Genomic DNA, 27596 nt, shown 5'->3' with positions numbered 1-27596 from the left:
ACTCGATGGGCCCTGCAGGAACAATAGTGGTTGATTCATGTTGTTCGCGGAGCGTTTGCACGGCCCCTGTGCAAACAAACGTCAGGAGGCAATGACTGATGGGCTTTTTCATGGGGAGAAGCAGCTTGGCCACCGATCATACAGCCAGAGGGCCTACAGTCAAGTGGGTTTCTGCTGCTTGCCGCCTGGATTTTCCTCCCCTTGAACTTGTGGGGGGAAAAAATGCACTTTCAAGTGATCTACCAGGTCATGTGCTCGCAAGTATGGTGGACAGCAGAGAGAAACGATGATGGACGGTAAATGCGGGCAGTGGTAGCGTAGTGGTTAAGGAGCTGGGCTAGCATGCAGTAGCCAGAAAAGTTGTGGGATCCATTCCCGGCTTCCACCGTTGTGCCTTTGAGCAAGACACTTAAACCCGAGTTACTCCGGGAACAATGTAACAATGCCCTTGTAATATAGCTGACATATGTACTGTAAGTTGCTTTGGGAAAAGCGCCTGCTAAATTAATACATGTAAATGCATATATATGGACCTGGCGGGGCAGTCCTTGACGTTGCAGGCCTGGGGGGAGGTCACTGGCCTGGCCAGGTGGTGGCAGGTGGAGGGGGGCACCTCCCGGTCCTCCGGACTGATGCAACGGAGCCTCCTCGTCTGAGTCCCCCGGCTGCCACAGGTGGCGCTGCACACACTCCAGTCGCCCAGCTGCCAGGAGAACTCTGCGTGGGCAAAACACAACATGGCCATTAGAGAGCAGAGCAGAGCGGAGCGGATCATTCATAACAGACACCAGCATTTACAATAAGCAGCAGAGAAACACTGATCTCATGCTTATTACGACCCAAGGGGTACACTTGGGTCATTTTTGTTCTGATTAAAACATGATGTGAAGAGAACTCTAGAGAAGAACCTGAACCTGCCTGGCTTTACATTGGGGTTTTTTTGTCTGGCTTCTGTTGAGGACAGAAATCTAACAAATAGATTTGCTTTGGGGCTGTGTTTTGGCCTTACTGTTGATTAGGCATGCTTTGTCCTCGGCTCTTGTGATTTTATGCTTCCAAGCATTTGTTTATGTTAACTTTAAAAAAGATACAAAGAACTTGGCATTCCACGAAACAGAACCACTTTTATTCACTTCAAGGCATAATATAAAACATTGACTGGATATTTCACTTTTTTATTATTATTTCCTCGGGCTCTGTCTTTTAATTCTGCTTTCCAAGCGTGAAAAAAACATGAGACATAACGGTGAACATTCTGTTTGTACTACCTCCCCCTCCCCCTTCCTTAATGTCTTTTTCCTTCTCTCTGTGTGAAATGCCAAATACTGCCCATGACAGGTCATTTTTGATGACTTAAAGTGCTACAATTGACCGGGTTCATTAAGGTTTAATGATGGGTCCCAGCTGTGTCCACAGAGTCGCCCAGTGTGGAATGCGAAGTGACAGCACAAAGGCCATCCTGTGAATTGGCCTAGCATGTCCAGACAGGTGATCCGCGAGTGGGACAGTGTGACAAAACCAGTGCGAGAACAGCTTGGGCGCAGACTGATTATGGGTCATTCTCAGATGTCGGGCCAACTATGGGATAATGTGATGACTGATCAGGAACAGTTGTTTTTGGGGGTGTGGTGTGTCGGGAGTGCACACACAGACACAGACCTTCCACACTGATGTGGACCCAGGCGGAGAGAAGCTGGCTGTCCGTCTGCGTCTGGCATCTGTAGCGTCCGTCGAACCTCCCGTGCAGCGTGTTCACCTCCAGAACCCGTCCCCCCACCAACAACCGGTGGCGCAGGCCCTGGGTCTCCTCCAGCGTCTGGTTCTGGAAGTACCACTTAATGGCTTTTCTGTGGTTTGGAACGACCGGACACCCTGAGGAGAAGCAGAGAGGAGTGGGGGCGGGAGAGAAATGAGGCCGCCAGTCATTCCTAATTTCTCCTGATGAGCCTGCTCCTGTGTGTGGGACTGCCCCCCCACACACACACACACACACATAGCGGAGCCTGCTTTCATCTGCATCCAGACCCATTAGACACGCTCGCCCAATCAGCCACCACAACATGAAGGCTCATTACAGGCACATGTGTGCTTACAGTGAGTCACTGCGTTCATCTCACAGCTGACTTGAAGAGTTAATGAAGGACGTGAGTGAGTTAACGGATTCATCTACAGTTCCAGTTCAGTGCATGTCCATAAGCCATTAATCAGTCGCAAATCCACATCATATTCCAGAAACAGTCGGAAGTACTTTTCTTGATGAAGGCCAAACTTAAGTATGGTAACTGAGGTTGATACAAAAGCCTGTCTTGGTTATTCAATATACAGCTACTATGATCAAAGGAACAGGACAGATACAACAGTGTTCAGACAGAGATATAAATGCTGAACTGGATGATACCTATGCGCAGGATGTCTCCAGATTGGACCATGGCCCTGGTGCCGATACGGGAGGCCATGAGGACTCTTTTCCGGGCTCCCTCCTTCGGCACGGACCCCTGGTGCTCAGACAAGGCCTGTGTGGCTCCTGTAACAAATAACCCAAAATAATTTACTCAAAACAGTGACAATGGCAATCATAAATAAATAAATAAATAAATAAATAAATAAATCAATCAATCAATCAATCAAAACTCAGCATAACAACAACAAATTAATTTAGACAAACATGCTTAACCCAGAATGTCACAATGAATTTGATGACAGTTATTACATTTTATGACTTTGAGCCTACTACAGTAAAATAAGTATTTTACAAAACACCACCCTGGAAAATGTACTTCCAAAAATAAAACCACTCACTTGATAGTAACCTGCTGTCATGTTGTGTGGGTGTCTCTAAAAGGCTATGAAGAGACCACCCACCCACCACTGAGACTTTTGCCTTATGGCTCCATTACATTACATGTTACATATGTCTGTATCATATTTTCAAAAAATGGCTCCAGTCCTCCACCATGAATGTATATCCTCTATGGGGTGCAACTTTAAAAAAAAAAAGAATAAAAAAGAAACTGTATAACGCTAGACAGAGTTTACCACCCCAGTAAGGACTGGCGTTGCCAGTGTTCCAACTTGGCCTCCAAGCGAAGTATTTCTTAACATGATGTGCCTCTTGGTGCCAATATCAATACGCCACTCATGTGTCGGGACAGTCAGCGGGCTGACACGGGTGGAAAAAGAGCAGCGGCGCGAAAGTGAGCGCGCGCTAAATCACCGGTGCTATTGAGTGGATCCACGCGGTGGCTCCTGTGCTACCCGTCACGGGCCGAACCGGAGCATGACATACGACGGCAAGAGCACACCTTGGAACTCACCAGACACGTGGAGGTGGCTGGAGGCTGAGGATTTTCCGATTGGGTTGGCAGCCACGCACGAGTACGTTCCGTAGTTCTGGAGGGTGACGTTCTGGAGCAGCAGCGAGCCGTTGACGAAGAGTCGAGCGTTGCCGTTCAGCGCGCCCTCCTTCTTGTGCCAGCTGACTGTTGGCTGTGGGACACCTGTTAGGAGAGAACCAGCACCGAGACACCCGAATATCAATCACAGACATATTACTCCCACCTAATGAAAAGTGTCTATTCATAGCACAGATCAATGGAGCAAACACAGTATAACACAAAGCAGGCCTACTTGTACAAATCAGTATAACGAATGCTAATCGCAAATGTCCACTCAATTTCCCTAATAGTCTTGCATCTCCATCAATGAGAAGCATATGTTGAGTTTTATTAAGCCCCTTTTCCCTCAAAAAAAGGAGGCAAAAATGATTGCACAGGACAAAACTATTGCCAAATTTGGGGCACCCTCTAAATGGTGGAAAAAAGACAGACATTAGAGTGAGTTATAGTGGGACAGAGTGCTTAAGTGGTACAGAGTGCTGCCTGGAGGCTTTTTTCCTCACCAATACGACTCATTATTAAAGACAGACTCAGGTACAGTTGAAGTAGAACAAGGAGAGCCCAGCCATGACGACAGGGCGGCATTATAGCAATCAGACAACACGTGCCGTAAGTAGCTGTTTCCATTCCAATTCCATGTTGACCAGTTGAACAGGAAAGCCTAAGTGGAAATGCTTGACATTTCCTTGAAGTGTCCATTTTTAATTCACATTAACAACAGATGGAAATGCATACAGACTTACATTTCTTTTAGCCAAATTTTCATAAAATGTGCAAATAAGTTGGATAGAAACCCAGCAACTGACTGACCCATACCAAACACCTTACAAAGATACCTGACAGAGAGTACTCATAATTCAAAAATATGTCAGCTATTTCATAAAACTGATGATAATATTTCCATAGACAGAGGTAAGAAAAAACACTACACATTTGGGGGACCTGATACACACTTACAGCAGCCGACAACTGTGTAAAATGTTTTGCCTCAGTGTCAAGTAGCTACCTTCCTAAAATATCATTCCAAATATATTTTTAAAATTATGTTCTCGTTTGGGACCACCTCAAAATCATCATATTCCCCCACAGCCTTTTTTCTCATTAGCATCCAAGGTGTGAAGAACCACTTTCTCCTCTAGCGGTGCAGCCGAACTCATCTGCATGACATTTGTCATGTAGATTTTGGCTCATCTCATCCTCTGGCCATTAGAGGAGCTCATCTCTTACACGTCCTGACTTCTCTACTCTCTGTGGCCATTTTAATACTGTTCACAACAACTTCAGGCAGCTATTTCAGTAAAAACGGATTATTTCAGGAAGTTATAATAGATGACATTAGCCTCAACGCCCTGATGAAACTTTACTGCAGCAGAGGAGTGAGTTATCAGCCACCTTGTTATTTTACCACACACTGACTCACTCTACTTACGTGTAAAAGGCAAAAGTACAGTGAACATGGGAATTAACATGCAGCCACAGTAACAAATGTCATGTTTTTGCCAGTCTGTGTCAGAAGTGCATATTGTTGTCAGGTCGTCTGTCATTGTTGGAATGGAGAGGAAACCCTGATACTGTCTACCACAAGGGTGAGCTGTTGTAAAGATATTCAAAGGAATTAGCCAATAAAGATGCACATTACACACTAACACACACACACACACACACACACACACGCACACGCACGCGTACACACACACACACACACACGCACACACACACACACACACACACACACACACACACACACACACACAAAATGTTGACAGCCCATTAAAATATACACTTGCAATATTATGCAAGGAGAGGAATCAGAGTAGCAGAGTGCTCTCTGAAACTCAATTTGTGTGGTACATTATTGTTTTTTGTCTGAAGCTGTTTTGCCTAGAACAAATGTTTTAATGATTTAATGATTGCCACCTCATTTCCCTCAAATATTTACATTTTAATAAGATCGGCCTGTTCTCTTGTTTCAACACATACACACTCTCTCTCTCTCTTTCACACACACACACACACACACACACACACACACACACACACACACACACACACACACCCATCAGTGTGTGCCGTCTTTGTCAGTGCTGTTTTCTCAGGCTCTCTTTGCTGACCTCCCCAACGCGTATTAAATTTCCCTTCTGCAATCAAGATGATGATGAGATCTCGCTGCTAGGCCACGGCACAGCTCCTTAAAGAGCCCATGTGTTGTTTAGCACTGTATACATTCACACACAAAACCTCTTATGCAAATCTTTACATCCTACTCTGGCATCCTACTGGCTCCGCATCACTTGCGTGTATTTATTTCCACCGCTGTCCTTACGCTGAAAGCAGAGGCCGGGGACATTTGACATTTCGGGTCGGCATAATCAAGCTGGAGGGTCAGCAGCTGGGTCTCGGACAGACTTCCTATGAGTTCGAGGGGCTGTGGGCTGCAGCTGGCCCGGGCGAAGGGGTAATGAGTGAGTGGCCGTATCTGCTTACAGAGATCCCTCGCACAGGCCCGACGACTCCGCTCGTCCTCCCAAAAGAGCCCAGGAAAGGAGCCATTATTTATATCTTGTTTGTTTTGCCTTTTCCGAGTGTCCTCACTCCACACTCAAATCGTGATGAAAAGGGGCACTCGGTGTCGACGGGCAGGCGAGCGGGCGGGCAGGCGGTGGTAGCGGTGGCCAAGTCGGCAGCACTGAGGGCATTGTTGGCAGCAGGTGTTTTTCCCTGGCGGCTCTGCCAGCATCCACAGGATGAATGCAATCACTGAGCCTGAAGGAGCTGGGGTCCTGTCCTCACTAGCCCCTCTTTCTCTCTCTCTCTCTCTCTCTCTCTCCTTTCTTTCTCTCTCCCTCTCTTTCTCTTTCCCTCTCCATCCCTCTCCACCCCCCAAAAGAAAATCCCTTTTGCTTGTTGACTTTGAGTTTACACGACCTCCGTGAGAGAGTGGGAGTCCATTTACAACCCTGACACGCATAGATGAGAAGAGAGAAAGAAAAACGTCACCTTTTCTTAACTCCCGAAGATTCGTTTTATAAATGATGCAGGACTCATAAATCCGCAGCAAGACCAATAACAACCTGAAAGGTATATTGACATTACAGACAATTTCTCTCCAATTACCTGGAACCTTCACCATTTCCTTACTGGGGTGTAGATAGGATCCATTAAACCCATGATATGTAAATATTCACCATGTGTTACTTGGGATTGTGGGATATTTCAGACGTGACAAGAATTTAATTTATTTGTGGTATTCAGAAAGTATTCCTGGAGCATGATTGCTGTCCTTGAGAAGAATAAGACTTTAATACTCTCCAGCCTTTTGCTGCTGCGGCAATCCTTATGTGCACTAAGCTACCATCCATCCATGATATGCATGAATTTAAACCATTTCTAGGGGAAAATTAGCCTGGCTAACATCAGACCTCATCTCATTGAGATGGGGTCTGGGAACTAAACATTAATTTTCTCGTATTTGAAACGTGGTTTACGAATGCCCAGAGCCGTTTATTGGGCGCTACGAATGTCTATCAAATGCGTCTGTGCATAGCTCATAACGGCTTCGGTGTGTCGTCATCGTCTTGCTGCCCTCCCTCCGTTCTGTGATTGGTTCCTTCGTTGAGGTGAAAACGAAGTCCATACAATCCAGGCTGCCTAGCAGCGTGAATAAAATTGCGCGCGTAAGGCAGCATGGGAAAACCCAAGCTAGGGGAAAATCCTTTTCCATACAAAATTGTGAACTACATCCAAAGTCATATTCTGTTCTTCTGAGGAATGGTGACTGTCTTTGATGTTACTGACCTGTGACTGGGCAGTCCAGCATAAGGTTGACTCCCAGACGCACCCTGATCCAGCCTCCCACCACGGCGCTCAGGGCAGAACTGCTCAGGTCAGACACATTTCTCCAGGACAGAGCGATCTTGGGGTACTCTGTCACCAACAGATCAAGGTCACATTAGGTTAGGTTAGGTTTTTAACAGAGATGAGCTGTTGGAAGAGTGCTGACTCACTGTACACAAACTATCTGCACAAAGGCTTCAACAATGAGTGTTAGCTGGGCCATAAAAAAGGAAACCTTCCTGATGTAGGTAGTGGTGTCAGGAAATGGACTTCTATTTTTTTACTTCCACATTATTTGATAACATTATATATTGAAACCACATCCAAAGGAGCACAGCTGTGTATTCATCTGAAGGGCCACTTGATTAAAATCTGTAGGCCCACTGAGTAGATGCAATACTGGTCATCTATGGCTGTAATCAAATAATTATAGGCCTGTTATGCTATGACTGTTAAATACTTAAGGGTAATGATGGTCAATAGGAAACATGCTGACGTAATGGTGTATGTGAGTGGGTATATCAAGTTGGAAGGCAGCCCTTAACAACATCAGTGGGTGGACATCTGTGTGCAAACACTGCATGTCCTCTGTCTGATATGCAATATGCATGCATCACGACTTGGTTATGTAATCCTAGGCCATGCAGAGAGTGGCCTGGCTGATGGATGGAGGACGGCGGTCGAGGAGCTTACCAGCGAGGTGGAGCTGGGAGCTCTCCGAGTCGGAGCCCAAGTCGTTGGTGGCGGTGCACCTGTAGAGGCCGGCGTCCTCCAGGCTGGGCTTGTAGATGTGCAGCCCCTCCAGGTCCTGCCACAGCACCCTGGGGGAGAGAAGAAGCCAGAGACAGTCTCCTCAGTGACCTGAAAGGGCTCTGTGCCCCAGCAAGTGTAGAGTTACGGCTTGTGATTCCTTAAGCACGCAGGTACGCCACATTACTGTAAACAATTACCGGACAAATTCACTTACGCCAGGTCAGTGCGGGGTTATGACAACGACGAGGGCCGGAGCGCTTTGGTTATTGTGGTGAAATCAGAAACATACACACACACACACACACACATGTACACACAGAGACACACATTGACACACACACTCACACAAACACACACACAAACACACACACACACACAAACACAGACACAAGCACACACACACACACACACACCACACAGATACAAACACCACACAGACACACACACCACACAGATACACACACACAACACACAGATACACACACCACACACACACACACACACACACACACACAGGACCGGTTTCATCTTCCCTCCGATAACGCCCTTGAAAGGGTAGCGATCCATTCTAATCACACCTGGCATTCCAGGATCCGACCGGACAGACGAGCTGTTAAAATATTGGATTTCCTGGACATCAATCAGGTGGTATCCTCTCCAAAAAAACATGTCTATTTTTGGTCTTCTCTTGTGTAACTCCACAGCGCAATCAGGCACTCATCGAGCCGGGCCTGTCAGAAGTTGGGGTGGGGGGCGGTAGGTGTTTATGTAGGTGATTAGAGAGTATTTATTGTGCGTGTCTGGGGCTTCCCCGGGAGTAAACCTGAGCTGCGGCGCTGTAAGCGAGCCTCCAGACGGCCTGAGAAGGAACCTGACGGAGCCCGGCAGACCTCTCCAACAGGCTGGCTGGGGCTGTGGACACCAGGGAGCCGCATTGGAGCCCCAGGGCTCTATTAAAACAGACAGCCTGTCTGCGGCATCAGGGAGCCTCCCTCACCACCCCTCCCTCCCCCACCTCGTCAGCTCATCCCTGGGATGGCAGTGGGGCGGGCGAGCCGAGCCAGACCAGGCGAGGGCCTGATCGCCTCAGCAGGCATGTGGCAGGCAAGTGTCCTCGGCTCAGCGTCTTTAACGGCTAATCGGTGGTCGCTTGCTAACCGGAGGACAACGTAGCAGATTTCTGTTCGTCTCCCTCTCCTCAGCTCATCGGTCTCTCAGTCCCCCATGTCAGTGGCCGTCAGTCAGTGGGCAGCACCGACACACTTCATCTGCCACGCATGGGAACGGCATGTGCTGAGACACTCAATGTGCATCACTCACTAATAGGAGCGCACAGCCAACAGGGATCTGGATTAGATATTACCAGAGAACAAGGGAGAGCAAAGACCAAGAAGGATGTTGAAAGACTTAAATGCATATGAAGAAACGAGCAACTCCACACGCACTCTTCAAATGTGACTTGAATTTAACGAGCTAAGCCCGTTGTTAACGCAGTGAGCTAGCACGATGAGAGTTCATGTTTAGACATCTAGATGCGGAGAAAAGAGACTATTGTTCGAGAGAGGAGCGATGGGAACGGGCAGTGGTGATATATTGTGCTGGAGAGTGAGAGAGTGCGGGCCGGCGCGGAGGAGTGGAGGATCTGCTGCTGGACCGAGGGAAAGAAAGAGAGAGAGAGAGAGAGAGAAAGAGAGAGAGAGAGAGGTGGCCTGGTAAACGCATACGCTGCTTTATGGCCCTCAGGGGCGCCGTAAGGGCCCCTGTCCTGCTCCCACACAACCCTCTCGGAAAAGAGCATGTGGGAATGTGCGCTGGACACCTCCAATGCGCACCTCATCAATGGCTGCTCTTTCAAAACACACCTCAGCGCCGAGCACTCGAAAATGTGCTGCTATACCAACAGAACGCAAACAGTTCCTGGATACGCATATAAAGCCTACTATTTGAACGAATTCAGTTTACCTGTTGTGTGATCAACAAATGATTATCTTATATTAACTTAACATGGAATGTTACTAAAAAGTATAACACTCCATAACTCATAACAGATAAGTGTATGAAGTGAGAAAGTAATCAAAATGATTGAATGAATGAGCTTAAGATAACATGATCCCAAACACGCCTGCTTTATGGGGTGGGGTGCTTCTCTTTGATCACCCGATACTGCTCCCTCTCAGAATCCTCCCCATCCCCATGGCAGGATCCCAGAGCGAACCGAGCGCGGAGGCGAAGCTTCACGCAGCTCAAGAGTCTGTGAATGTCAATCAGACGGAGCCTTTTTCGCATTTCGGCTCTGGCCAAAAGTAAATGCTGACATTGTAAAAGCAGAGGCGGAGACAGCTCTGCATCCACACGCTCTGCGGGGTTCCTCAGCTGCGAGGAGAGGAGAGGAGTGGAGAGGGGCCGGGCCCGAAGAAAGAGACCCCGGCGAGAGGTCACAAGACTGGGCTTCTGTACAGACGTATCCCCCCCTGCACCCCCAGCCCCAGGCCCGTCCACTGCACTGCCGTTCACCTCATCTGGGGAAATCAGAAGGCGCCTACATGCGGGCAAGGCTGCTCCGTTTCATAGAGTTTGAACACCATCACTGTACTACACGAAACACACCAATCAATTAAATAAATCAATTCAGGTCCAACCTGAAGTGATAACACATTCAACCTGAACATTTGAAAGCTGAACGTATCCAATGTGCAAGAGCAACACAGATAAACCCCTGTGGTTGCAAAGTGAGCGTTTGCTGAGCATTATTTTATGGTGCCGCACACTGTGCTGTTAACATAGTTGAACAGTTAACCATGCTAATCGGTGAGGCCAATGATTTCGCCTATAATTTTAGTCTAATTGGTATGCAGGGCGGGCCCAGGCCCCTTCCTCCCTCCCGTAGAGGGGCCCTTCAGCACGTGGAGCTCCTTCATGTGGCGAACACATGGCTGCTGAGGAGATGCTACAGGGGTAGGAGGAGGGAGGCGGGGGGGGGGGAGGGCAGCGTCGCGCCGGGATCTGAGTTGAGCTCCCTCTCAGATGTTACCGGTATTTTCCACAGGTCCAAGATGACCCTGATTACAGGCAGGAACCCCTCAAGGGTCCAGTCGGCGGAGCCCGGCTGGCTCGCCGCTCAAGCTGCCACACCGCATTAGCATTGAGGCCGCGAGCGGCGTGGGGAATAAGGCTCGTCACGAGATGGTTTAGCGTGGCAAAAAAAGACCCTGTCCGTTTAGGCCCATCAATCAGACCTGACTGACTGGCAGGACCTTAAGCGATAGGATTATCAGTTCCATATGCGTCGCTGTGCTGACACAGTAATGAGGTAAAAAAAAGAGGTCTAGACTTTCATAGGGACGGAGGAGAATATTAATCGTCATCTTCTTACAGAAGCCCAGTGATTCTTCTTCAGCGAGCTGTGTGGTCCGCGCCGTGCTTCTGAGATGCACAGAAGCTCCTGTTCAGACAAAGGGAAGACTAAACATGAGCCGACATCACCAACCAGACACTAATGGCTTCGCTGCTCACTGTCTGAAGAGATCCCCGCGAGACTGACTGCTGATGGGTCTCGAGCACTCGAACCACTAAGCTGCATCGGCCGCGGCTACTGTCATGTGAGTTTGCCTCTCCTCTCCTCAGACTGCACAGGGTTGCGTTAATTAGCTGAGGCAGATGACAGACCGGGTGAACGGGCGAAAGGCCGGTGGAAAAGGTCAGCAAAACAGCCCTTAAAAATCGGAGGGTGATACCTCCAAGGGCCAGTGTTGTGCTTGGCCCGAGAGCCAAATGGAACCGAGGCCCCCGGGGGTTGAGTCCCCGCACCAGCCTTGGGAGCTTTTATCGCTTTAATCCCGCTGCTGGCACACTGGGGCCCGGCAACAGGGACTGGGGTAAACAGAGCTGCTGTTTCCAAAGGGACGGCACAAGCAGGCGGCTGCCAGACGGTAAGCTGTAGACAAGCTGACCGGCAGCGCCCAGCGAAAGCACGAGCTGGGGCAATCAATGTGCAGGCGCCAGCGCCAGGCAAAAACAATGTAAACACGCGAAAGCATTTGCATTCACCTCCAAACTAGGAACGGCTTTGGAGATCCAGGGCACAAAAACGCACTCTGATTGGCCTCCACCCTATGAACAGGGGCTCTGTTTTCAGATTGAGCAAAAGTTTCACGGCACATAAATGTATATTATCCTGCTGTACATTGCTGCTCTTCTTGTGGGCAGCAGCTGTAGTTTTAGGCATGGGTGATCTAACAGGGAATAGAGCTGGCAGAGGACCCTCTCCTAGTGGCGGCGTAGGCTCCTATGCCACTGCCGCTGATGGATCAGTGCTAAAATGAGGTCTGCAGCGTGTTTGCTCAGCCAAGAGTGCCTTAGATCTGGCACATGCCTTGGCCGGAAAGAGTGGAGACAGTGTTTAGTGACTGTCTGGCCCCGTCAGGCAATACTGCAGCTGAATTCTAATGTCCGTTTTTTAGTGTTTCTCAGTCACCAAAACAGTTTATCACAATCCAGTAAATCGCAAAAGTAATGGAAAATAAACCTGAAAACAGACCGATAACAAAAACACATTCTGTGTCTATACACATGTTGCAGAGGTTTTGGAAGTACAATAAAGACAGGAGAGGCACAACAAATCTGTTCTCATACTTCAGTATCCCTACATAAGACACATGAAGTCCAGCAGTAAACATGCAGTGCAGTAAACATGCAGAGTCCTACCTCTCTCTATACTGTAACGGAGCTCCGTCCTTAGTCCAGGACACAGTGGGCGGAGGCACGCCATGGACAGGGCAGAGCAGGGAGAGGCTGCGTGTGGCATTGGTCAGATAGGCCACCCTGCCGATGTATATCCTCATGTCCCTCTGGAAACTCATGAGCGGTCCATGCTGCTCGTGCCGTGTGATGGTCGCTTTCTTGGGACTCTTGCTCTCCTTGTCCACGGCGCGCTCAGAGGAATTAACTGTTTTGTCTTGGTGTTTGTCCCTAGGGCCACCGGCCTCGCCCGGCCCCTCTTCCTTCTTGCTTGTCGTCCGTGGGCTGGACGGATCTTCACTGGACTTATGATTGGGCTGGGCGCTCAGCTTGTCTGTTTCGCTGGTGTTCTGCTCCGGGTCACTCATGTTCTTCGTCAGCTCCTCGTAGTGCGCCGGGAGCAGGCTGAAGGCCCCGTAGCCTACGCTGGCCTCCAAGCGCCTGTCCGGCAGCTGGACGACGGGCCCTTGAGTGCCTCTGGAACTCAGCACAGAGTTGCCAAGGGTCTGCAGGGGGCCCGTGCCCTGGGACTGAGCTTCAGGCACGTAGAACTCGCTCTGCTGCTGCCAACCTGGGATCAGGTGGTCCATGTCCAAGCAGCGAGGCATCCACCAGTTCTCCCCCAGGGCGGCTATCGGGTCGTCGGCATCTCCCGGGAAGCCCTTCCCCTCCGGGTGCTCCAGGATTTTGTTGTCGCTGCCGATGAGCTTGAGGATGAAGCGCGCCGTGGCGGTGTAGGCCACGCAGCGGTACACGCCGATGTCGCTGGCCTCCAGGTTGTAGATGCGGAGGGCGCCAGACTTGGTGATGCCGATGCGTTTGGAGCCCGGCAGGTCCTTCCCGTCCTTCAGCCAGTGGATGGTGGACTTGCTTGTGTGCCTCACCGGGCACTTGATGACCACCGAGGTCTTGGGCAGCAGGTAGGCACGGCCTCCGACGGTGAAGTGGAGCCGCTTCTCCGGCCGGGTCTGGATGTAGGTGCGGTGGTCACTCAGGATGGTGGGACAGGTCTTCACAGGCACTCGATATTCTGCAAAGACAACACATTAAATTCAGACGAGATTGTGGTTCCTTCACAGGAATGTGGTTCTTTCATAGGAACCACAACTCACTCTTTATAGCCCGCCAGAACCGCTTAGCTGTCCAACTTCTAATTAGGACGTGAGATGTGCCCATCACACAACAGACAATACAATCAGTACAAAATGACACTGCCGAGTATGTAACAATTACTTGTCTGTCGACTTTAGGACATAACAAGATTATGGTTTGTTTTACTGTGCGCTGCTGCTAATGCCCTTGTAATGATCTTGTGTAAATTCTCCAACCCACTGCAGTGCTGGCAAGCGGCGGACTCATAAAAAAACCAAGTACAAGACAGCGCTCTGAATCCAACATGTCCAGTCTTAACACCCAAATTTGGGGCTGGAGTGGATGCAAAGTGCTGACAGGATCATTGATGCAAACGGAGCTCGCTGTTCCAAGAGTGACACACCCTCCGCAAGCATCCAGCTCACTGCAGGGTTCAGGCCGAGGCTACCTGATGATTCAACATTCCAACATTAATTAAGATCAGATAAGTCCACCCCCCCCTCATTTTTTAATCATACAACACAGTGTATCACATGGGGCCAAGGGCATTTTCTAAAGCTCCAGCTCAACTGTTTCATGTCTGTCTGTGTAGTTAGCATGCTTAGCTTATGAAAGCAGACTTGATTTCAAGCCCAGTTAAGGCAGAAAATGATATATGATAATGAGTGACACACATATGAAAACATAAAGAAAACGCTTCAAACCAAATAAAAATGTACAGGCTCTTTATGTCTGGAAGTGGTCTCACAGTGAGGTTTCTTTTCAGCACTGCCAAGTTTTATTTAGATTTTGCTTGTGATAAATCACAGGCTTCTTGCTCTGAACCTTAATATCGCAGCCAACCCCACACAGGGGAACTTTTTTATCTTTATTTAACTCCTGTACCGTATCATATGAATAAAGCAACAGAAACACAAACAAAGCCAACAACAAACCGACAACAAAGACAACTTTTCACAGAATCACAGAATCACGCCACTGAGAATTTAATCATGGCTCACACAGTCAGATACTGTAGTGTGAGAGGCCATGCCGACTCTGTGTGTGTGTGTGTGTGGGGGGGGGGGGGGGGCATTCCATGGCAGCAGTACTCGCCCAGTGGCACTACAACCCGCGGCATGGATGCGGCATAGATGCACTGATCCACCTTCCACTGAGGCAGCATAACAAAAAAAAAACACACTAATGTTTTGCGCATATTGCCGAGGATCTCCCAGTGATGGGGGAAGGCGCTGGAAGGCAGCCCCCGCTCCAGCTGCTGCTCTCCATCCAGAGGTACGACAATCAGCACATGATATCATGTCATCTGCCAATCATGGCACCCAGACAACTGGAGGAGCGAAGGCTTCCCACTGACTGCATGGACCTCACACTGCTCTTTGGTGTGGGAGGTGGAAGATTCAGACAGACAGACAGACAGACAGACAGACAGACAGACTGCCTGGCAGGCAAACAGACAGAGAGGTTGACAGACGGACACTCACTTTTGCAGGGTCCCATGCGGCAGCTCCTGAGGAGCGGTGGTGGGGTCATCCCGCTGCACGCGGCTCTGCTCAGGGTCACCTGATGCCCAGAGGGGGTCTGTCTGCGACACACCGCTTCCCGTCGCTGCACCCCCGTGCCACACGTTACAGAGCACTGTAGGACACACACACACACACGTGCGCGCGTACGCACGTACGCACGCACATACACATACACACACACACGCACAGATGCACACACGCACATACACACACACACACACACACACGCATGCACACACATACACACACACACACACACACATGCATACACACACGCACACATACACACACACACACACACACACACACACACACACACACACACACACACACACACACACACAACACACACACATGACAAATATTAGAAGATGAAAGTGTGCCTTTGCCTATTGAGTGGTGTCCCTATTATTCTATCTTTTGATATGCAAAGTGCCTTATCAGTGTGTCGGTAAGGGACAATTCTGTGTCAGGAACAAAAGCTTTTTGTTAGCTTTTTATAGCGTACACCTTTCAGAAACCACACACACTTCACAGAGAACACTTCACAGAGATAGAAAAGGCACAGTTACACAGAGGATTGCTTGATATTTAATTCATGTGTCGGAAAAAAGAAATGCCGCCCCAAAAGGGATTCCTGCTCTCACAGATCATCTAGACACAGCGTGTTATTATCTCAAGATAATGTCAAGGTGCTATCTGACATGACAGTGAGAGGCCTGGAGGCTGTGATGTCCACGGGAGCGGTAGCCTTACCTTGGACCACTCTCCTCCCTCCAGGCGGGGAGTCAGGCAGTCGTCCGTGGCGCATGGCCGATGAGCCACAGGCTTCACACCTTTACACACCGTGTCCTTCAGCTTCTGGAAGCTTCCGCTGCCCATCCGCTGCTTGCAGTAGACCTTCCGGGACTGCTTTCCTCCGCCACAGGTGTGGGTGCACTAGGATGAAGGGTGTTGTGAGTGACATTATGCACTCAGCAGGGACTTTTTCAATAACAGCATCTCAGCTGTTAACAGCATGATGCTGCCCACAATCAGTCTTGTGATCTATGTGCCATTACAGTAACACATAATGACTGGCTTTACCTACCCTAGTTCAGGAAGAACCCAGATATTCTTTAGAACGTTCATTTTCCAACATTCTTGTCCCACCAGTGTGACGGGACCTACTGAAGGGTTGGAGAGCAGTGCTGAGGGGTCCCTTACCTTTTGCCAGTCCTCGGTCTCCCAGGCTGGTGGACAGTCCACCTGGTTGCAGGCCTGCACCTCGCTTGGCTTGCTCTCCTTGCAGTCCTTGTCGGGCATCTTCGTGTCGCCGTTTAGCACGCAGAGCACTTGGCGAATTTGCAGGCCGACCCCGCATGTGGCCGAACAGCGTGACCACTGGCTCATCTCCCATCTACAAATGCAGACGTGCACGCGCTCACACACACGCACACACACACACACACATACACACACACGCACACATTAGAGCATTAGAGTATGTTTTGAGTGGACCCACGCCCCTATGTGCACTGACCCATGCACTGCCTGCTTGTCACAAACACACAGCTCTTCCCTAAGGGCAACTCTTACAGCTATTACAAAGTCCAGACTCATACAGTTAGAGTCTTGGCCTGAATTTTGCTACATGCTCACACTGTTCACACACACACACACACACACACACACACACACACACACACACACACACACACACACACACACACAAATACACGCATATGTACACAGAAACACGCACACACACAAACACAGGAGAAACTTTTGAATGGAAAAAGCAAACATGCTACACCGGAAAGTGAGACCAGATTGCTGTGCTTTCTAAGTGAGCCATTTCTGTGTGCAGAAGCCATTCCGCCTGAACCCATTTATCTGCGCGGGGGGACCAGGAGGAGGGGGGAAGAGGGGGTGGTCACTGGCATTGGGAGAGTGGGAGAGGAGGGTGGGCCAGGTCTCTGCTCCAACCTGCTGAATGAAGGACTGCAACCAATAAAGTGCAGTAAATTAAACCTACAGCCCAAGCTCATCCAGGAGAGAGAGAGAGAGAGAGAGAGTGAGAGAGAGAGATGGAAACATGGGCTGATGTCTACTGTAATGTCAGTTTCTGTTTAACTGTTGTCATTTAGATCCCTTGGTGACCGTATCTAGGTCTTGCCAGTCAAAAGTAATAAATAACTCCAGCGTTCCTTGACTTCTGAATCCAAAATGCAAATATGAATGAATAAGAGAGCACAGACAGACACTATGCAAGATGCTATGATTCCTTTAGTGTCCATAAGGAGCTAAAACTAATGTCTCTCCATGCATAGAGAGAAAGAGAAAGAAAGAGAGAGAGAGAGAGAGAGAGAGAGAGAGAGAGAGAGAGAGAGAGAGAGAGAGAGATTTACAAATGCCAACAGTCAGGCCAAGTTTCAGCCACCTCAGTGAAAGTTTGGCCCCTCAGCATCATCCTGCACAAATCCTTTAACACAACGGGACAAGGCCTCTAAATTGGGCTCTGTGCAGCCACGTTGGCCACTGTCCCAGTGCAGACAGATAAGTCTTTAAAAGGGGGGGATGTGGCAGTGGAAGGTTTCTGGGGTTAAGTGCATGGCAATGATCCCCCTGAGAAACAAGGCTGCACATGGATCCATACTCTATATTCAGAAGAAGTGACGAGAGATCAGGCTGTTCCTTATTATTTAACTCCAGCCCACATTTAAAAAAGCACAGCGGGGAAAACAAACTGAAATCTATTTGAGGATAAGCAGATGAGGAAACCATGTGACCCCTTGAGAACCGGCCCAAAAGCCCAGTCCCAAGTGCTGTGGCGACTGGGATCTGAAGCCTTTGATCAGAAATGTCCTTTGCAGAGGAGCGCAGATGCTAATCGGGATAAATTTCATTACAATCAGAGTCTTGAGGCTTTGAGACACCGCTTTCACATATCAGATAAGTATAGGTTCTGATATGCTTTAGTGAGCATCCCAAAAAGTCCAACCGCTGGCTGCATCAGATATGTTTACAGCGGACGTGATTTGTGTCTCTGTTGCACATGAGGTATTCATGGAAGGGAAGGGTCAGAGGCAGAGCATACATTACTGTGTGTGTTTTACTTTCCAACGTACAACTTTGCTGTCCCCTGGGTCTATTACCTCTCATATTTATTTCTCTTTTTATATTTGCTAAGTGCTCTGAAGGGCACATCACTAAAGAATGGGAGCTGGAGAGAGCAAAGAAAAACAACCCAGTCCAGAAACAAAAAGAATGGAACAGAGATCGTTTATCCTTTATGGTCCGATATGATATGCATTTTAAGTATGAGGTAATCATTAAGTCTATTTTGACTCGTAAAATATTCATCTTTTATGAGTTTATCAGCAAAAACAAAAACCTGAGACAGCTGAAAAAGGAAAAGCGCCGATATGAGAAATTATCATTTCAGTATCAACATGGGCTCTGACTTCATCCGCACTGTCAGTCCCAAAGGCTAGCTGTCCTGCTGACATTGGCAAGGGGTCAGTTATTGGAAAAAACAAGCCTGTGTTTTTGTCAAATATCCCTCTTTTGAAAGTGGCCTGACAAGCTATTTAGGTTCAATCTGAATTCAGCACTTGAACACAAACCAGGCCTGCTTTTCCAGACCTGGCATGTAAAATAAAATGGTCATTTAACAAAAGAAAAAAGCAAATACCCGTTGAATTAATCTTTTTTTTTATCTTACTATGGAAAACACTCCTTTGGTCAACAACAAATGTGACAGTCAAACATGTTTGCTGTATTTACCAAGTCCTACAATGAGTCATTCTAAAAAATATGGCTCTATTTGAGGGGATTTACTTCAGACGCCCGGCGGTTGACTTGAAAACCGTGTTATTTTCAGGATGTTTACTTTCTATAAAAGTGCAAAGTTGGGAATGAAAACCTGCCATCCCATGTCCCCATGTGCCACCAAGAGGCGCCTGCATTCCTACAGCACTCCCTTTCATCTTTGAGCTGGTGTGCCTGTGTGTGTGTGTGTGTGTATGTGTGTGTGTGCGTGCGTGCGTGCGTGCGTGCGTGCGTGTGTGTGTGTGTTTGTGTGTGTGTTTGAGTTGAGTGAGTAAGAGAGAGAGAGAGGGAGAGGGGGAAGAAAGAGAAAGAGAGAGAGACAGAGAGACAGAGAGAGAGAGAGAGAGAAAGAGAGAGAGAGAGAGAGAGAGAGAGAGAGAGAGAGAGACCATTAAATAACCCTGATACTGTATATTTGCTGTGGGTCTCTTCCTATGGGTAACATTTTTACTTCTTAAAGAGATTTTGAAGAACATTGACTCATATTGGTAATCTACATGCCGTTCCCAACCTCGCTGCTTGCATCCAACTTATCGATATGCACAAGGCCGATTTGTAGTTCTGACAATTGCATCCTAAAGGCAACATTTCTCATTCTACGCATGACTGCAACATAAATGGTTTCACAACAAGCTGCAGGGCTGAGTAGTATTGGAACCACCAGTAGTATTGGAACCACCTGTTCACTGTGTATGTCGCAAATTACTCTCACTAATTCTATATATTGTGATGGCAATTTGGTGCAGGCTGGCCTGATCTTATCAACATTACTGGGCCCAGAGCTTGTGCAGTCGTTTGATGCACTGGCCCTGTTCTCTGTGCTCGACTCTAAATGACGTTAACCATTTGTCACAGAACCAAAAGTGAACACGAATGCTACGTCCAGATTGTTACAAGGTTCTCCAATCCAAGACAAAAAAAGTTAAATAAATAAATGAAAGGAACCATAAATAAACAGCGAATGCAAGGTTTCAGTTAAGCAGGGGAACCAAGGCCACAATCCAGCCAGGCGAGTTGTTCAGCTACAGCAACGCATTGTTTAGGTTGGCATAACCGACCGTAAAACAGGACTTTTTACAGGAACCATGTTTCATCTCATCGGTCCATTTTGGCCAGGAAAGCGCAAGCAGGGCAGTAATATTGGTGACGATAGTGGAACTGGAGCTGTGTATGATACGCTTATCATGAGTCATTACCAAATGTGGGCGCATCTCGGATCCTGACCACCACTGGTAAAACATGACTGCCAGTAAGAAGGGATGTGAGCAATTCTCTTTCTTTCCATCTTTCCTTCTCCTTCTCTCTCTCTCTCTCTCTTTCTCTCGCTCTCTCTCTTTCTCTCTCTTTATTCTTTCTTTCTTTCTCTCTTTCTCTCTCTCTCTTTCTCTCTCTCTCTCTCTCTCTCTCTCTCTCTCTCTCCTGGCTTTATGGACAGACACATGATCCTAATGCGCACCAGAGCTCTTTGTCTTCTCCGGCGGCGTGCCAGTCCTTCCACTTGCCATCTCGGCCCGCGGCCCTGCTGCTCTGACTGTGCTGCGGCCTAATCTGGACAGGAAGCCTGTGGGCTGTCTATCTGAGCGGGAGGCAGGGGGGGGGGTGTGCACCACCACGGTGGCGCTCCCAACAGCCACGGGGGACTGGAGGCTCTAGAGTGGACAATAAGCCCCGTCCTGTCCAGTTACCCCCATCAGGTCTACGTGTGTGTGCAGAGAGCTGCCAACTCTCCCACATTGAGAGTGAGATTTATTCATTTGATTGGCTCCACGCCCTCCTACACCAATCAAATGCGTTAGGGTTGGCAGCTCTGTGTGTGTGGGTCCCACTGAGGAGGGTGGGACTGAGCCTTACCTCGCGCCACAGGGCTCCGGGTTGCACACCCGCATCATCACCCGCGGTCGACTGGCGCTGTCGCACAGGCCGGCGCTCACCACCTTCCCACCACTCAGGCACCGCGCCACGAAGATCTGCGTGCCTATGGGTGACAGAGAAAGAGAAAGAGAAAGAGAGAGAGAGTGAGACAGACAGAGAGAAAGACAGAGAGAGAAAGAGAGGGAGAGGCAGGCAAGGCAGTCAGATTGGGGATAACAAGGGGAAGAAACTTCTAGGAAGTTGGCTTCCTAGGGTTCGGGTTCCGCCACACATTAGCGACTGATCAGCAGTGGAGAGGCCTTAATCCTCCCCCAGCGGCTATCTGAGACGGAACATGAGGCCGAGCGTGAGGCGTGAGGGGCCGCGAGCACGAGGGCCAGGTTCTGAAGTCGCTCAGTGAGCCGTGGCCACGTTAAGCAAGAGGTGCCTGGTGCACAGCTCCAACACTTATCTCTCTGTTGTCTTTCCAAAACATGCAGGAAATGTTTCCAAACAACTGCGCTTTAACTCAACTGGCCTACATAATGCCTGTTCTTATTTGTGCTGGACCAGGGTGTTGTGTTGTGGTGCGGTGCGGTTCGTGTCTCTGCTCACCTCCACCGCAGGACTTGGAGCACGGGCTGAACTTGCGGTAGCCCCACTGCGGGCCTTGCTGCTGGTCTCGGCCCTGGGGGGGCGCCGGCGAGCCGGTGCAGGACTCCAGCTCGCACTGCCTCTGCAGTGGCGGCTTCTCGCCGTCACACTCCTCGTCCGGCAGGTCCACCTCGGCCCGCGTGAAGGAGAGTAGCACGCGGCACTTGACCCAGCGCTTCTGCAGGCCCGGTCCACAGCTGGTGCTGCAGGTAGACCAGGGGCCTGGGATGAACCTGTGGGGGGACACAAGAGACATACTCAGCTAACAGGGGCGATTTCATCCTGTCAAGTAGCTAAATGGTGTTTCACTTGAGGAATGTGTGATTGAGTAGCTGAATTGCTGTATGGACAGGTTGATTTATGTACTGTACAATAGCTGGATAGACAGATGACTGTGCTGACGGATAGATGACGTCTCTACTGGGCAGTTATGAGAGTGAGACAATACTTTCATTAAACTGTGCAAATAAACCTTTGTTCATTTGGTGTTTTCAATCACAAAACCTAAGTCAAAAAAGAATAAAAAGGTTCTCCCAAACCCAGAATTATAGAGTAGATCATTGATTGAGTTGATGAGGAGTGTTGAACTCGGTGACACCGAGAAGTGTCGCACCCCTGGGTCTCATTACCAGTGGATTACACAAGAATTAGCATGCACAGCCACCAACTGCACCCAGCCCTGGGCTGAGGTGACCTAACCCGCCGAGCGAAGGCAGCCACCGCCTCCTGCTGCTGCTGCCGGGGAGGGCTGTGGGGCCGGTGAAATCATCAGGAGCTCCCGCTGCCCTCGTAAACACACTGTGATGGATAGCATACAAAGCTACTGAACCATCACATTCAATAGCAGCGCCTTGCATCACTATTGGAATCGCCGGCTGCTTTGTGTGGACCGGAGGCCACTGACTGAAATCTATCTGGACTCAGCGAGCAGCTCCGCAGCAGCAGCAGCAGCAGCGATGGCGGGTGGCGGCGGGCTCTCTCCAGCGCTTTTATGGCTGTGGGGGCCCGAGGGGCAGCGAACTGTGGAGTGACACGGCACAGCAGAGGTGAGGAAGAGGTAATAGGAGCAGAAGTAGCAGTCTGTTACCCACAATACCCCTGGGCCAGGCCCGTGGTGTCAAGTGACCAGGTCAGCGAGTGTTCTTCTCCATGGCATCGGGCCTGGTATTGTGTTTTCAGAGAGCCTCAACTGCCCTTTGCCTGAGGTTCTACAAAGTCCTTTTAGGCAAGTCCCTCCACTCGGCGGCCATATACCAACGTTTTATGGGCACTCATCGGGCACAGTCTTTGGGTCGAACTGCGCGTGCGCAAGGCTTCACGACACCAATCTTGCTCCAGCGGCGAGATCACAACACATGATTGGCACGATGTCTTCACAACACACCATATGATTGGCTCAATGTATTCACATGTCGACGTTTTGCCGAGGAAGGGGTGGGATTTGTGTAGATAACGGCCATATTGGCGTGACTAACTAGCCCCATGCATTTCTATGGAGTATTTTTTGAGTGCTGTGTCTCCTCATTAGAAAGTCTCTGGGTTCTACTCTGGTTCTAGAAATTGTGTTGAGCAGCCTAGAGGACACAGTAGGGGAACAGTGCCTCACCTAAGAGCTCTAGGTCACCCTTTTTGTCTTTTCCTCTGCAAATGAAAGTTAAATCACGCTGGTGGCCAATGATGCACGATTATCTCCACTTCATTCTGCTTCAATTGGTTTCCACTGTATAATACTGCCAAAGGGGTGTACGTGATTATGACACGTTTGCATTGCTTTTGGCTGGCACGGTGTTTTCCCAATTCTTGGTGGCCGTTGATAGATGTTATGACTGATAAACTAGTTCTCCAGTGCAAACATTCCACTTGTCCTGCATTGAGCCAGTCAGGTGCCCTTGAAGGATCTCCCACCAAATCTATTCTTATTTCGAAAGCAAACATTTATTCATGACAAATAAACATTTTCGGAATTGGAGGAAGTGTCTTGATGAACTGCTGATCTGAGATGTATTTTTAGGCCATTGCTGTGACCTTAAAAACATCCAAACGGGAAAAAAGAGAGAAAAAAGGGGGAAAAAGAAATATGTACCCGTTCCAGTTGAGGTAAGAGACAACTGAATAGAGAGCTGTGGCTTTTGAGCTTGAAGAAAAACCTGACTCTGGCCAAACGCAATTGGAAGAAAGAAAAGCCGGGGACTTATGAAAAATATCAGCGTCCCGATTGAACCCATCAGACTTTTGGCCCGTACGGTGCTGAAGATGGCAAAAGAATCATTTACAGAAATAGATTTGTGGGGTGACTTTCTTCAGGGCTGAGAAAAGAAAAAAAAAAAACGTGGAAGGAAGTCTGGCCCTGTATGTTCTTCGCAGACAATTCAGACGACAAAAACACAGAGCATGAACAGTAAGCAAGGGCCAAATCGTGATTTTTATGTCTTTTCTGTTTTATTAAATTCAGGCAAAAAACAGAGAGAGGAGGGGGGGAAAAAGCACACGAGTGGTGTCAGTCTACCGAGCCTGTGAAAGCATTTAACCATGTCAAGCTACACAAGCGCGGCATGGAAGTCAACATGCGCCTCACGGTCCTGCTGTCTAAACATTCGCTCAGCTTATGGGATTACGTTTTATGAGACCTGTAATTCCCCAAAAGCCACAACATGTCATGTTTTGACTAATGTGGGCGTGTTATTAAGGGATATCATGATGTCAGAATCAAAACGTTGTACGTGATGTACAAAACAGACGTCTTTTTTTTTTTTTTTTTTTTTTTTTTTTAGGGGGTTTGGGTGGGGGGAATGAGGGGGTAAGGGGGCTGGGGTGAAGGAGATGGTTGAAAGAGAAACCTCAAGGATCACTTGTAAAGTGCTGGTCTGAACTTACAGGGGGAGGAGGGAAGGAGAACTTGGGAACAGGTGTCAAAAAAACGACAAACCACAGGGAGAGCGAGAACTGTGTGGTGGAATAGAGTCTGGGAAGGTGTGTATATGTGTGTGTGTGTGTGTGTGTGTGTGTGTGTGTGTTGGAGTGAAATAAGGAGCCATAAAAAGCGCTATAATCTCTCAGTCTTATCACTAGAGGAAGTTAAGGGGGACAAGAAGTCGGCCTGAATGGGAGCCTTGACAGAGGGGACTTGAATACCCTTATCACTGTGCTGATAAGCCTGGCGTGAGGGGCCTCCTTCATATCCGACCCAAGACGTCCCTTATGACTCACACTCTGAAACACACACACACACACACACACACACACACACACACACACACACACACACACACACACACACACACACACACACACACACACACCCATACACACACACACTCACTCACTCACTCCCATCCAATAAAGAATTCCACGGCCTTTAGAGAGGGGGTTGTTCTTGGAGGGCGCCGATTACCACACACCTCCCACAGCTCCCCTCAAACGCAGCAACACGAGCTACGGAGCTGAACGCTGAGAGGCTGTCCGATAGAGGGAGGCTGTGAAGTGTAATTTAAGAGCACTTATCAGGGAAACAGTAGATCTTCGCTTCCTCCCATCAGTGCTAGGGGTGGTTATGGGGGTCTAAGCCTGGACACAGGGAAAGAGCCGGTAGTAGAGGGTTCAGGGGGGGTCAAAGCCGGGTAGCAGCAGCAGCAGCTCCTCTGCAACCACCCCACCTCCAACCCCCTCCTTAAACACATCTAACCCACATACTTCTTCTTTATGAGGCTCAGAGATAGATGCCTTTGGTAGACCGCAGAGGCCGAGCCACGGCTCTGTTCTGGGGAACCTTCTGGCACAGCCGGGGCCTCTGTGGCTCACACGGGGTGGTGGTGATGGTGGGGTGGAGGGGTGCCGGGCTCCGCCGAGCTGTTTGCGCTCCCTCGTCTGCTATTAATGTGCGTATCGTTTCAGAGATCAGGAAGATAAGTCTAATAATAGCACAATGTGGGATTTCAGAGCGGGACGGGCGCACGTAGCTAAAGAAAAGGGGGCTGGGTAATAAAAGGAAACCAGAGCCGGTGCCATTTCACTGGTGCGCTCCAAGACAGCAGAAAGGCCCCCTTGCTTTCTCTGGAGTGGGAGAAGGGGAAGAAAAATGGATTAATGATCCCTGCGGTTAGTCTGGAGCTGATGTATGGAGGCGAGGAAGCCGAGGCGAAAAGGAGGTGAAAGGGAGGGAAAGAGAGAAATGTCACACGAGGAGACGCTGTACGTGCCTCGTCCAGTGAAGCACCTGAGAAAAGGAGTTCATCTGATACGGACACAAGCAGAGAGGCAGGATGGGAGGACTCCCAACGGGCACTATGAAACCAATGTGGAGAGGACGTTGACTGTTGACCACAGACTTTGAACCTGTTGTGGCAATAAACCAAGATGTGCAGGAAAACCTTATTGCTATTTCAAAACTATATTTTTTTCTTAATATAAAAATCTTTATATGTTTTATTTATATTTATCAACACAAGGTATCCTGGTGAGCTACAAGCAGCAAGTGAAAAAGTCCCTGAAAGATGCGGTTTTCACTGATGCTCAGGGTTATTGAGCCTTGTGATATACTCCATTGGGTTTGAAGCCACTGTGGAAACCAGAGTACTTCAGTTCGAAAACAAACACTTTCTGGCATGAAGGTGCAACCAGAAACCCACTCATTCTGTATTCACAGTTTGTAAACTCAGGAGGTCTCCAGAGTTTTGCCGAAAAGAAAGAGTGTTGAGAGACAGAGACAGAGCAAAAGGAAAGAAAGTGAGAGGCAGACAAGGTAACACAAAGCGAAGGATCGAGTGAATAAGTAAGTGAGATGGACGTAAGGAGACACAGTGTACAAGTAAAACAGAAACGCAAACGAGAGATTGAGATAGAGAACGACAGAATGACAAAAAATGTAAGATGGAGGACGATGAATAGAGAAGTAGAAGGGAAAACAGGAAAGCAAAGAAGAGAGATAGAAAGACAAAAACATGAGATGGACGAAGATGAATAGAGACAGGCCGAGAGCGAGAGAGGTTTAACTCACGTGGGCTCCTCCGAGGCGGCCTTTGGCTCCTCCAGTTCATGGGCCTGTTTGAGCCAGGGCAGTTTGGCTTCCACAGGAAGGCTCTCTGCAACAGCGGGACATAACCACAGCTTAGCGAACAACCAGCTCATATTAGCAAAGTTCAACTCGCTCAGAGAAAACGAACCCACCCCCCCCCAACAAGAGGCCCTTACTGGGCCCCATGTTTGGTTTTCACAAAACATACATCTTATCTTTCACAATCAATTTCATTTCGGCTTCAGGGTATCTAGTATTTCGCTTACTTGTTGTTTGACAGTGTTTGACAGAGCGTACATGCGAATTACATCTGAAATGGATCATCGCAACCACTCGACACATTCCAGCTGTGCTGCAGCAAACATTTCATTTCAATGTCAACTTTTTTAGAATGCCACATCCCCTGCGCTGTCCAGCCCCGCCCTGTCGGGTGATATCCGCCGCATTCAGACAAGAGCCCGGCAGACAAGGTAAAGCCTCCCTCCCTCTCTTCACCTCCCTCTCTTCCTCCTTCTCTCCCTTTCCCGGGCCTGTCGCCGCCCACCACCGTCCGCCCGGGCCGATTAGCGGAGACATGAAGGGGCCGGCGGCAGCGTGTGTCAGCGTGGCGCTCTTATCTCCCAGACAGAGCGGCCTGTCGCTAGACGCTTTGGCTGCAGCCTCCCCGCCACCCGTCTTTCACTGAGGCTACAAAACCCCGGGACAGCTACAGCGCAGCGCCACTGACCCTCCACAATCAACTCTCCCACACCCCTTCCCTCAAAACACACACATACAAATACACACACATACAGACATACACACACACACACAACCACTGATCCCCACCCCCATCCAAATAAAGCTAATAAATCCGCCGATAAATCTCCACGCGTCCCAAAAACCTCCCCCAAATATTTATGCAAGTAACCGTTTATTGAACTACAGCGC

The 27596-nt window shown here is 49.0% G+C and overlaps 1 protein-coding gene across 2 annotated transcripts in view; it reads right to left on the bottom strand.

Moving 5' to 3' along the window:
- Window positions 1-27596, bottom strand: part of adamtsl3 (ADAMTS-like 3) — a 106324-nt gene that overhangs the window by 2875 nt on the left and 75853 nt on the right. The window contains exons 15-27 of one of the 2 annotated variants that reach the window (XM_048262925.1): window positions 26649-26733; window positions 21617-21888; window positions 21002-21125; window positions 16544-16736; window positions 16094-16276; window positions 15296-15449; window positions 12687-13749; window positions 7923-8050; window positions 7191-7319; window positions 3315-3497; window positions 2399-2524; window positions 1660-1872; window positions 534-717 (exon numbers count right to left, since the gene is read on the bottom strand). In XM_048262925.1, coding sequence (XP_048118882.1) covers window positions 534-717; window positions 1660-1872; window positions 2399-2524; window positions 3315-3497; window positions 7191-7319; window positions 7923-8050; window positions 12687-13749; window positions 15296-15449; window positions 16094-16276; window positions 16544-16736; window positions 21002-21125; window positions 21617-21888; window positions 26649-26733 — 3037 coding nt within the window. Of the gene's footprint in view, window positions 1-533; window positions 718-1659; window positions 1873-2398; window positions 2525-3314; window positions 3498-7190; window positions 7320-7922; window positions 8051-12686; window positions 13750-15295; window positions 15450-16093; window positions 16277-16543; window positions 16737-21001; window positions 21126-21616; window positions 21889-26644; window positions 26734-27596 lie in introns of those variants that run through there. The other variant, XM_048262926.1, reaches the window with a different exon arrangement.

The sequence above is a fragment of the Alosa alosa genome, chromosome 14 (assembly GCF_017589495.1).
Source record: "Alosa alosa isolate M-15738 ecotype Scorff River chromosome 14, AALO_Geno_1.1, whole genome shotgun sequence".
Taxonomy (NCBI): Eukaryota; Metazoa; Chordata; class Actinopteri; order Clupeiformes; family Clupeidae; genus Alosa; species Alosa alosa.
This window is presented reverse-complemented; position numbering and strand designations above follow the sequence as displayed.